The sequence below is a fragment of the Carassius carassius genome, chromosome 14, assembly GCF_963082965.1.
Source record: "Carassius carassius chromosome 14, fCarCar2.1, whole genome shotgun sequence".
NCBI lineage: Eukaryota > Metazoa > Chordata > Actinopteri > Cypriniformes > Cyprinidae > Carassius > Carassius carassius.
The window spans coordinates 10099747-10112331 of NC_081768.1; the positions used below are offsets into that span (position 1 = coordinate 10099747).

At 37.6% G+C, this 12585-nt stretch overlaps 1 protein-coding gene and 1 long non-coding RNA gene across 4 annotated transcripts in view; one reads left to right on the plus strand and one right to left on the minus strand.

The window, feature by feature from the left end:
* Positions 1-12546, minus strand: part of macrod2 (mono-ADP ribosylhydrolase 2) — a 539507-nt gene extending 526961 nt beyond the window's left edge. For 2 of the 3 annotated variants that reach the window (XM_059565968.1, XM_059565967.1), the window contains exons 1-2: positions 12318-12546; positions 9756-9860 (exon numbers count right to left, since the gene is read on the minus strand). In XM_059565968.1, coding sequence (XP_059421951.1) covers positions 9756-9860; positions 12318-12354 — 142 coding nt within the window. In that variant the 5' untranslated portion in view covers positions 12355-12546. The remainder of the gene's footprint in view (positions 1-9755; positions 9861-12317) is intronic. The other variant, XM_059565966.1, reaches the window with a different exon arrangement.
* LOC132156516 (uncharacterized) lies at positions 4599-8846 on the plus strand. The gene is made up of 2 exons (XR_009437452.1): positions 4599-4671; positions 8784-8846. It is a non-coding gene; the product is annotated as an uncharacterized LOC132156516 (long non-coding RNA).
* Positions 12547-12585: the final 39 nt, after the last annotated feature.

Below are 12585 nucleotides of genomic sequence, written 5' to 3' on the forward strand. Positions count from 1 at the left end.
TGTGACCCGTTTTCATTTCTCTGAAGACGTTCAGAGTATGTGCCTTCTGAGTGTTGTTTCGGTGACCTGTCTGCCGTTCTATGAAACGTTAGGCTACATAACAATTTAAAACTTCATCTTTACCTTCTTAACTTTAATACAGATTTTTGATTGGTTAATATTAGCTGTCAATCACCCAATCACTGCTTTCTGCTGTCAGGTGACAGGGAGCTAACTACCGCAGGGAATATAAAGGGGTGAAGAATAGAGAAAATAAAAAAAGAAACACTGAGAGATTGCTTTTGTGAACCAACTAAAGTTACAAATGATGGTGCTGGTGATAACCATCATGTAGTGAATGTTGATCCACCAGCCGAACAGAAGGCATACAGTTTTCGGAGAGATTGGATGTAAAGGCCCGTTCACACCAAGCATGATAACTATAAAAATAACGATAAAGATATAGTTCTAAAAATCATTCTCAATATTCTCCACACTACAACTATAACGATAAAGGCATTGAGAAACAGTATCGTTTGAATCATTTTCAGAACGTGATGAACTGATGAATGATACAAACATTGACAGCCAATCAAAATTCATCCTGCTGTAAGGAGCTCAAGAATTTAAAGCGGCAGACGCACATGCGCACACATACATATATATATATATATATGTGTGTGTTATCAAACAAAGCTGCGGTTTACACTGAGTGTAAATAGTGGTAGATACAATCTGCAGAAGTAATGTTTATGGAAGTAATGGCCGCCTGTATAATAAAAAGCACTTTTCTGACTTTTTGTATGAAATGTTTCTCTCACTGCCTCAGGAAAAATAAATGTGTAATTCATGCTCTTATGGATTATTTGCATTCAGACAAACAAGATGAATACTACAGAAAAGAAAATGCAGAGAAAATTTCTTTAGCACATAATGTATATGCGTTGATAACGTGTGAGGGCTCGCGCTCTTCAGAGTCAATCAATATGACAGAGCTCGTGTTTTAAAGTGAAACACACTTGAATTAATAATTCACCGAAAACAAAACGCAAGTCTCTGTTCTTTCTGTAATCTCTAATGTAATCAGCCTGGTTTCCCTTATATTAGCACTGTTTGAATTCATTCGATCATAGGACTGAAAACTTTCCCGGAGTTTAGCGGCTTAAAATGATCTGATCGCAAGCAGAGAAGCAAAATTAGATTAAAGGGTTAGAATAGAAATTGAAAAAAAAAAATTAATGCATTAAGGATAGTAAAATTGATTGCATACTTTAACACGTTAACATTAGTCAGCAGCACTAGTAATTAATGACAGAATTTTCATTTTGGGGTGAACTATGCCTTTAAAATTACTCCTGATCTTCTGGGGCCAGGTGCATAAATACAGCCATTATGTTAAAATGGAGTTTTAAAAACTACGGTAGTCTGAACCAGCTGGCTGTCAGCAGAGGGATAATCATTTATACTTTTTCATTCTGAAATTAGACTAATCTAATTTTATAAGCAACAGACGTCTGGTCTTAAAACAAGAAACCCTCTGTACAACTTACAGAGTCTTAAACAGCCAGTTGATGTCGAAAAAATAAATGACGTGAACATTGCAGTTGTAGTAGATTGGATCAACCGAGTCAGATAGTTCACCAGAAAATGAAAATTCTCTCATCATTTAGCTACTCACACTCAAGTTGTTTCAAACTTGTTTTGCTGAACACAAAAGGTGAGATTTTGTGGAATGTCACCATCTAATACTCTATCTATTTTGCTCAACAAAAATTTAATAAAAAAAACTTAGGCCCAATCCCATTTCTACCCCTTAGCCCTTCCCTTTTCCCGTTATGAATCCTGTCGTTTCCGTGAAAGGGTAGGGATGTCTCGGTTCTCTTTTGGTTGGATGGGTAGAGGTAAGGGGAAGGGCCAGATAGCCCTTCAAACAAAGATTTTTTGGGACCACACTTCAAACGAAGGGGTATGACAGAGAGACAAGAGAGTTGGGTATGCACGTCTGTGCGTCTCTCTTTACAATGAGTGAGTTAACTTCAAAAACAGCGATTTTATGCTCTCGTTGCTAGAAAATATAATGTAGCTTGAGTATTTAAACTGTTATTAATAAAAGTTGCGGGGCAGTGTTGACAAGTTTCTTTGCTTCTGGAGGTGTGAGCTGCGTGATCTCCTATATATGTGTGTGTCAGTAAGCAGCGCATTAATATAGAACAGTAAAGCGCTAATGTACACCAGCAAACCAGTACAGGCATTTTATTGTAGGATCTAGTTGATGTATGATGACTTGTAAGTGTAGTAGTGGGGTCCAAATTCTTAGGGGAATATTTTCACCCCTACCCCATGACACTCTGGCTACGTTCACAATTGCAGGCTGAAACAACCCAATTCCGATTTTTTTGCCCCTATGCGACCTGTATCTGATCTTTTCATGACAGTCTGAACGACACAGATCTGATCTTTTCAAATGCGACCCAGGCCAGTTAGGTATGTGGTCCTAAATCCGATACGTATCCGATCTTTTGAAATGCGACCTCCGTCTGAACGGCCAGGTCACATGTATCCGACCCGTTGATACGCTACAAATGTCATAATTCTGTGTTGAAGTAGGCGGGAATGAGAAAATAAACAACAACCATGGCGGACGATGCTGCTTAAATAACTTTAATATTGCTAAACGAGCTCCGCTGTTGACTGCACTGTTGTTGACATCCATGTTTAGCTACTTCCAACAACGAGTGACGTCGTTGGCCGTTGAGTACTCTTCTGCGCATGCGGATCACTTCTGGGTCATTTCACGTTCACACAGGAGATCACAAAAGGTCGCATTTAATTGGAAATGTGAACGGCCTTGCAAAAAAATCTAATTTTTAAAAAAAATCGGAATTGAGCATTAAGCCCTGCAGTGTGAAAGTAGCCTCTGTTTCAAGGGACAAGGGGAAGGCATGGGGTAGGGATAGGTGAAGGGGTATAAAATAGAATTGGGATTGTGCCTTAGATAGCTGGTCAGGATAACGCAACTATCTTCATCCATAAATAAACTATGATATCTGAGCTGTCAGGGTCTCACTGATCCATGTGTCCTCTCCCTTCAAAAGGGCAGCAAGTCACTTGCATGCAGAGTGACTATTGTGTATTCTGGTAGAGAAGGACATGAAACAACCAGTACCTTCTTTAGAATGACTATGCGGGGGCGCTATTCCTTGTGTAGGATGTAAGACGTGTTTCCCCGCTGCTCTGTGAGAAAGTGCTATATTTATTCATTTTCTCGCACAGTTTTGTACATTTACTTTGGACAAGTTATAAAACTAGTTTATTATCATTATTTAGTCCACGTATATAGACTGTAAGTCACTAATATGTCGTCGTCTCGAGCGAAAACGGACGCGGGTAAGAGTGGCCGCAGCAAAACTGCACAGTCATCGGATGATACTGATGTGGCCTCCGCGAATACAAGTTCTGCTGACAGTTCATCTGCAAATATAACTCTCATTCAGGGCATGCTGGAGTCGGTCAAAAATGACATATGCAAGAAAATCGATTCCCTGTCAACCGATTTGCGTTCGGAGATCGCCACAGTTAGACAGGAGGTCAAAGACTGGCTTGGGCCTATGCAGCAGAAAGTGGATTCTAATGCTGACACTATCAGAGAACTGGAACGCTCAACATCCGACCACAGTGATCGCATAACCGAACTAGAATCCGCAATCTCCACGCTCCAAAAACAAGTGGGACATCTGGACGCTAAATGTGAAGACTTGGAAGGAAGATCCAGACGAAATAACATTCGCCTTGTCGGACTACCTGAGGGAGCTGAGGGTACACATCCAACAGAGTTTGTTGCTCATCTTCTGCAGAGCTTACTACATCTCCAGGAAAAGCCTCTACTTGATCGGGCACATCGCACACTTCGTGAGAGGCCAAGAAAAGGGGAACCCCCCCGTCCCATTGTCATAAGAGTTCACTACTTTCAAGCCCGCGATGAGATCCTACGACGCGCTGCGCAACTGTCTCCTCTGACTCATGATGGGAATAAACTGTCTATTTTCGCGGACTACACAACGGCAGTTGTCAGGAAAAGGGCTGCCTTCAGGGACACGAAACGTCTTCTACACTCATGCCCCGGGGTTAAATTTGGCCTTCTGTTTCCTGCTGTGCTGCGGATCACTCTTCCCAATGGAGCTGTACACAAGTTTGAGGACCCCGTCGCCGCATCGGATTTCATTAAAAAAACTGTCTTGCCCGCAAACGCTTGAGGTAAACAGTGAATATGGCTTTGACACTCGGTAAATATAAACGGACAGAATATGAATAATGCAATCATCATGCTAGATAACTTGTCTTCTCCGTGGGTTATTTCTAATATTATAGCTATGTTAGTTTAAGATAAGTTCGCACACGTCTATGGGTTAACGGCACTGTGGACGGAGTCTAATCACGTGTTTATATCGCACTGTGTTCCATTTTTTTTTTTTCTTAATTACTTAGTCGTTTTCTCCGAGGCAGCATAAAGTGAATTGTAGTTGTGTTAAAAGGGGAATGCATGCGTCTCATTTGGGGAGATGCTTCTGCTGGGATGGGTTGGGCTGGTTAAGGTGTTTCTTTACTGTTCGCTTTTGCAAGTTGTTGTATTTTTTTTTTTTTTTTTTTTTTTTTTTTTTTTTTTTTTTTTTTTTTTTTTTTTTTTTTTTCTTGGTCTCCGTATCAGTATCGGTCAATCACATTGGAAAGGTTGATTTCGCTGACTTACAATTTGATAAATTTTGACTATGACGCAGCCTAGAGCGACTCATCTGCCAGGCGGGAGGAGTTTCACTTTCGTTAGCTGGAACTGTAAAGGAGTGAACGCACCAATTAAACGTAGCAAGATATTACAACACCTCCAACATTTAGGAGCCCACATTGTATACCTTCAAGAAACACATCTTAGAATTCACGACCACCTATTGTTGAGAAGAAGATGGGTCGGTCAAGTATTCCACTCTAAATTTCAGGGTAAAGCCAGGGGTGTGGCAATCCTGATACACAGGTCTGTTCCCTTTGTATGTTCGGAGGTTATAGCAGATTCTAATGGGAGATTTGTTATTGTTTCAGGTAAAATCAGTAATTTTCCAGTTATTCTCGCCAATGTTTATGCGCCCAACTGGGACAATGATAATTTTTTTAGACATTTATTCTCTGTGCTGCCTGATACATCTTCACATCATCTTATTCTGGGAGGTGATTTTAACTGCTGGATTAATCCTAAACTTGATCGCTCCTCTGTTAGACATAATACACCTTCAAAGTCTGCACAGGTAATTAAGTCTTTTATGGAAGAGTTCAATGTTTCAGATCCTTGGCGGTTTTTCAACCCATCAGGGAAAGAATACTCATTCTTTTCTCATGTGCATCATACTTTCACTCGGATTGACTTTTTTCTGATAGATAATAGGTTGATTTCACTTGTTGAATCATGCTCATATAGTGCTATAGTTATTTCAGACCATGCGCCAATTAGTTTGAAGGTTTGTATTAAGGAGCTTGATGGTACACGCCCACCTTGGCGTCTAAACACCCGTATGCTGTCAGATGAACATTTTGTGGAATTTGTGTCTAATCAAATAGATGTCTTTATATCTACAAACAAGACTTCAGATGTTTCACCATCCCTTTTTTGGGAAACTATGAAGGCTTACTTAAGGGGCCAAATCATTTCATATACTGCATACAAGGAAAAAATGAGGAAACGGAAATTATCCGAGATTGTTCAGAAAATTGCCCAAATAGATAGTAAATACGCAGTCTCTACACTTCCAGATATATACAAGGAGCGTCTTGCTCTACAGGCAGAGTTTGACATACTTTCATCAAGTCATGCAGAGAATTTAATGTTTAGATCCAGATACAAGTATTATGAAGAGGGTGACAAGGCAAGTAAACTACTGGCCCATCAGTTACGACAAGACTCATCCTCTCATCACATTGCTCAGATTCAAACCCTCTCAGGGGTAACAACAAACCCTCAGCTAATTAATGATTATTTCAAAGAATATTTTATTTCCTTGTATGCATCTGAACAAATTGATGACCCCCGGGCTTTTGATGCCTTTTTTAGTGAACTGAATTTACCCACTGTTGATTCTGCGGCTCAGTTAGAAGAACCTATCACTATAGAAGAGCTTACTCGGGCTGTTACTTCTATGCAGTCTGGTAAATGCCCTGGGCCAGATGGGTACCCAGTTGAGTTTTATAAAACATTTTTTGATAAGTTGGCGCCCATTTTAATTGAAATGTATTTTGATTCATTTGTTTCGCTCAAGCTTCCCCAAACACTTAATCAGGCCTCTATTTCTCTAATTTTAAAGAAAAATAAAGATCCCTTGCATTGCACTTCCTATCGCCCGATCAGCCTCCTTAATGTTGACTTTAAACTCTTGTCTAAGTTGCTGGCTTTACGGCTAGAATCCGTGTTACCAACCATAATTTCTCCAGACCAGACTGGGTTTATTAAAAACAGGCATTCTTTTTTTAATATTAGAAAACTGTTTAACATTATATATAATCCCTCTTCTTCTGCTGTCCCAGAGGCAGTAATTTCACTAGATGCAGAGAAGGCCTTTGACCGGGTGGAGTGGAAATATCTCTTTTACACACTAGAGAAATTTGGTTTTGGTGATAAATTTATTTCTTGGGTGAGGTTATTATATTCTGCCCCCCAAGCGTCTGTCAGAACCAACAATACCCGTTCTGACTATTTTTCCCTCCACCGGTCCACTCGTCAGGGATGTCCCTTGAGTCCACTCCTCTTCGCCATCGCTATCGAACCCCTTGCTATTGCACTGAGGTTTGATTCATCTATAAAAGGCATAAAAAGAATGGGTTCAGAGCAAAAAGTGTCTTTGTATGCGGATGATCTCCTCCTTTATATTTCTGATATAGCTAGATCGATACCGGCAGCTCTTAATATTTTGAAATCATTCGGAATAATTTCTGGTTACAAATTAAATCTGAGCAAGAGCGAAATTTTTCCACTGAATTCTGCAGCTAGGGACTATCCTTTATATAATTTTCCATTTATGATTGCACACCATAGATTTACTTATCTTGGAGTCTGCATCACGGATAAATTCAAAGATCTTTTTAAATTTAACTTTGCTAATTTGTTACTCCAGATGGAGAAAGATTTTGAGCGCTGGTCTTTGCTCCCCCTTTCCTTGGTTGGAAGAATTAATTCAGTTAAAATGAATATTCTTCCTAAATTCTCCTATTATTTTCAGTGTATACCTATTTTCCTGCCTCAACACTTTTTTCGTAAAATTGATTCCTTAATCCTAGGATTTATCTGGAATAAAAAGATACCCAAAATTCGTAAGACATTCCTTCAGAGACCCAAAATACTTGGGGGTATGGCTCTGCCTAATTTACAATTTTATTATTGGGCTTCAAATCTCAGAGTCATGCAATACTGGTTAAATCAGGATCAATCTCAAGACTCATCTGGATGGTTTAATATGGAGGCTACTTCATGCATGCCCACTTCACTGACAGCCTTATTACATGCCCCCATTAAATGCTCTTCATCTCCCTATACTAAAAATGTCATTGTTAAAACTACGCTGAGAATCTGGAGACAATTCAGGCACCACTTTGGATTACAAACCTATTCCATCTTTGCACCTGTAGCAGCAAATTTTGTTTTCCCACCATCACTGATGGATAGTTCTTTTTCACAATGGTCAGCACTGGGCATTATAACATTTAACGATCTATATATAGATAATGTCTTTGCATCTTTCCAGCAACTAACAGAAAAATTTACACTGCCCAAATATCAATTTTTTAGGTATTTGCAGGTTCGTAGCTTCGTTCGAGACATGCACCCTCAATTTCCTAATCTCCCTAGAGCCACTCCTATTGATTTTTTTTTCAAGCCCACCCATATTATGAAGGGTATGATCTCATATCTTTATAATGCAATTTGCACTTTGCGTGAATGCCCACTTACAACCATTAAATCTCAGTGGGAGGAGGACATAGGAGAAAACATTTCAGAAGAACAGTGGGAAAAGATTCTACGGCGTGTACACTCTTCATCTTTTTGTGCCAGACATGCTCTGATTCAGTTTAAAATTCTTCACCGTACCCACTGGACCAAAGTTAGACTTTCAAAAATATATCCTGAAGTGGATCCCACATGTGACCGTTGTCACCAGGCCCACGCAACTACTGCACACATGTTTTGGTCCTGTCCCTCCCTACAAAATTATTGGTCCCAAATTTTTAAAACACTATCTGAAGTTCTTACAAATCATATTGAACCTCTGGCTTTCACTGCTTTATTTGGTACTCTTTCCCCTTCTCTTAATATACCCAAATATAAGTCTGACTTTGTAGCCTTTGTGACACTGCTGGCAAGGCGTTTAATTTTATTAAACTGGAAATCGTCTAAACCTCCTACTCATTCTTTATGGATTAAAGATATTTTCCATTTTATTAAACTAGAAAAAATCAGACACACAATGAAGGGATCCTCTGATAATTTCAATAGAATTTGGGGACCTTTCCTTGGATATGTAGGAAAATGAAAGGCCTTCATTCATCTGTATATACATCTCCTCTGGTAGTAATTATTTTCCTCCCCCGATATATAGACTGGTACCCTATTTTAGGGATATGTCGGCTGTGCTCAATATGTTTAGCACCTCTTTGTACCTGGGGTTTTGTTTTGTAAATAATTATTCTTTTATTATTATTATTATTATTATTATTATTATTATTATTATTTTATTCATTTATTTATAGTTATGGATGACCAAGCTTTATAGGTGTTTTTTTTTTTTTTTTTTTTTTTTTTTTTTTTTTTTTTTTTTTTTTTTTTTTTTTTTTTTTTTTTTTTTTTTTTTTTTTTTAGTTATTATTTGCTTGTCTTACTATCTTCTTGTTATCATTTGTATCATTTGTTGTGTGGATCCTTTTATTAACAATATGTATGTGTATGTGTGTATATGTATATACATACATGTATGTATGAAGGTTATATAAGTATATGTATATGTTTTGTAATTGTATGTTATATTTTGTTTATATGGAAAATTTAAATAAAGTGAGGAAAAAAAAAAAAAAAAAAAAAAAAAAAAAAAAAAAAAAAAAAAAAAAAAAAAAAAAAAAGAATGACTATGCAACTTTAATCCAATAGAATAGACTCTAAAGCTGTTCACCAAGACACAGAGGCACTATTAAAAGTTATATACATGTGATAATATTACATAAAGAAACTAACAGTTTCTATAAAAAAAAATATATATATAATTCCTGTGATGGCAAAGCTTAATCTTCAGCATCCATTACTCCAATCTTTCGGGTCACATGATCCTTCAGAAATTCCTAATACACTCATTTGACACATTATTATTATTATTATTATTATTATTATTATTGAGAACAGTTGTGCTGCTTAATTTTTTTGTGGAAAACCTTCCACTGATAAATACGGAATTAAAAATAACAGCATTTACTTGAATCATTATAAATGTCTTTACTGTCACTTTTGATCAAATGCCTTCCTTTTTTTCATCCTTGCTGCACAAAATATAAATTTTCCTTAAAAAAAAAAAATAAAAAAAAAACGTACAGAATGGTAGCATATACAATTCACTATTTTAAAAGCATGTGGGCTACTTAAAAATAACGTAAGTAATTTTTGCACCACAAAACAAACTGCAGACTATTTTCAAAAAGCTTTCCCAAGTCTGCCCATGGTTGAAAAACAAGTAAGTCATAAAGACGTCTAGATTTACCTGTATTACTGTCATGATTTGCCCAGGTGGAGATCGCGTCCAATGGCACATAGTTTCCTCGATAATCTTTGCGTCTATCCTCAAGACCAAGACCGAGTAAGCGCTCTGTGCAAAAGAAGAAACCACACTGTTATAGTATACAGACACTCAAGAGCATGTCTTGTGGACCAAAGCAAATCAGTTTGAATCAGAGGGCTTCATAACGGAACATCTGCGACTAGCTCTATGCATCATGTCAGAGTGGCACTCTTTGGTGTGGTAATTGTGGCAGCAATGTAAGAGTGTGTGAGAAAGAAGTGACAAGCTAATGAGGGTATACTGTTCCACATACAGCTGCATGCCTGACATGGAACCAGACTGTGTGTGATCGGTTTTATGTAGTGTACATGGACAATATCATTCAATAATTTACTAATATTTATGAGGCTATAATTTGAGGGCTTACATTCAAATAAAGGCCCTGACTAGTTTAGACTGCTAGACTAAAGTTTATACAGATGGTTTCTGATTACAGTCTGTATCCTCCTTTCTCTTTTTATTCTCCATCCACAGGTTCATAACTTTCTTCTTGAGGTTTTAGTTTCACTTTTGTTTCTTCCATTAATGCAACCTCTGTTGACACTAAATGACATACAACTCCTTACAAAAGTTTTATAGGAGGGAAGGTACAAAACCCATAATTCTGCATTTAAAATACATGACAATAAAAAAAAACATTTATTATGTTAACAATAGGTTTTAGAATTGAACATACTAATAATAATAATGTAAAAATGTATAGCCTGAATGCACTGTAAGTAGCTTTGGATGCATAAATGTAAATGTAAGAACAGATTTTAATTTTGTTTCATAACCCAAACCTTTTTTTTAAAAACTGAACTAAATTTTTGCTGCCTTAATAAAACATGATAATAAAATACAAAGAAATATACAAAGCAGGGGTACTAACAGAAGTTAATAAATGCAAACATTTGGTGTTTCTAGAAATTGGTGCAATAAAGTAAAGTCTAATAGGTTCACGTCACAGTTATTATGCAGTTATTTTATGGTAAGATAAGAAGTTAAATTAAAAGAAAATGTAACAATCTCTAAGAAGCTCCCAAATATAATTTTTTTTTTCTCGACTCTAGACAAAATAAAACTTCACCTTGATATTCTTGATACAAACCAGATCTAAAGTGCCCCTGCCGACACTACTGATTTTTCATGCTGACTGCCCCTACATATGCCTTTTCAACCATCTTTATTAATTTATAAATTATAATTTATCCTCCTGCACTCCCTATTGCTACACGAATGAAGATGTCTTTCACAAAGGCGGCTTTATGAGAGCAATGTGTACTTGCGATTTTAAAATAGCGCAAACGCCAACAAAGCTGATTCATTTCATCAAATCCCCATCAAAAGATATCATAACAGAAGTATTTGATGTTTGTTTACTGCATTGCACTGTATTACATTAGGCCGCAAGTCAATAGCTCTCATCATATACAGTTTATCATATTATTATAAGTCTGATTTATGATAGCGGACCATTAATGTGTACCAAGTAGCAACGCTTTCTGTCAGCCTAATAATTTACAGTGTTGCCACTTCATAGGACATAATCAAACTTCAATGGAGTCCACATTTTTAGCAATAATAAACAGTGTTGTCATAAACTTTGGGTCACACTGATTGATGTTTATGTCAAGAACAGGTGGCAGTGCTTGTGCACTTCAAATTAATATAAATAATCCTATTGTAATTATAAAGCGTCCAGCAAAAATATGATTATATCAAACATGATTGGAAGGTGCAGAACATCCAAACATACTATGAAACCACTATATCCTATCCCTAGAAATCTAACTTCCAGGATAGTTTATCTCCAACTCTGATCAAACACAACCGAAACAACTCATTTTTGGCTATTATACTTACAATTTTAGACAAAAGCTCTAGAATTAAACTATTTATGAAGGTGGATATCCAGGACAAGGATTTAGCAAAAGTACATGTGTGCATGCTCTTCATTTCATTAAATGTTTAATCAACAGACCTTTTCATTTGTAATTTAGCTGATGCATTTATGCAAACTGACGTACAGTGCACCAGTTACAGATTCAGACTACATGGAGTTAGTCACAAATGCTTTCTCGTCTTGATCAAAGGTGCAATTGTCATAGTTCATGCAAAGCACCATATTGGGGGTTTTATATTATCATACGGCTTTTCACTGACTGCATCAATCCAACACGTGCATGTTCCAATTCATTTATGTAAGACGAATCACTAATTAACGCATTAGTTTTGCATTTAAACAGATATTAACGCTGGACACATTAGGGCCTCGATGACAGCAGCATGTACTGATGCTCCACCTGCATCTGAAGGTGTACATCTGCCTGTCCATGCTGTTGATTCACGTGGCAGAGCGTCTATAAGAAGACATTTCTCCAGCCACGTGCGTGCCGTGACCCCAGGTTCAAACCGGTGGATGTCAAACCCCAGACTGACACTACCGTTATGAATCGTGTCTTTAAACGGAAGAGACACGAGCAGAGTCCAAAAGCCCCTTACCTTTCTCCGCTCTCCACTCCTTTTTCTTTTTGCTCATGGTGCCGTGGTGTGAGGGCTTCTGGTAAATGGTTTTTGAGTTAAGCAACCCCAGGCTCACAGCGAAATGCGCGCTGAAACTCAAGAGAAAGTGAAACAGCTCCTGTAGCGTAACGCCGCACCTGAGAAACTGTCAAATTGTAGTTGGAGGGGAGACTGTGCAGTGGTGCAACCTAGCTTAACGCTAACAATTGTAGGCTGAGTGGGAAATGGAGCGAGGCGATTGGTCGGC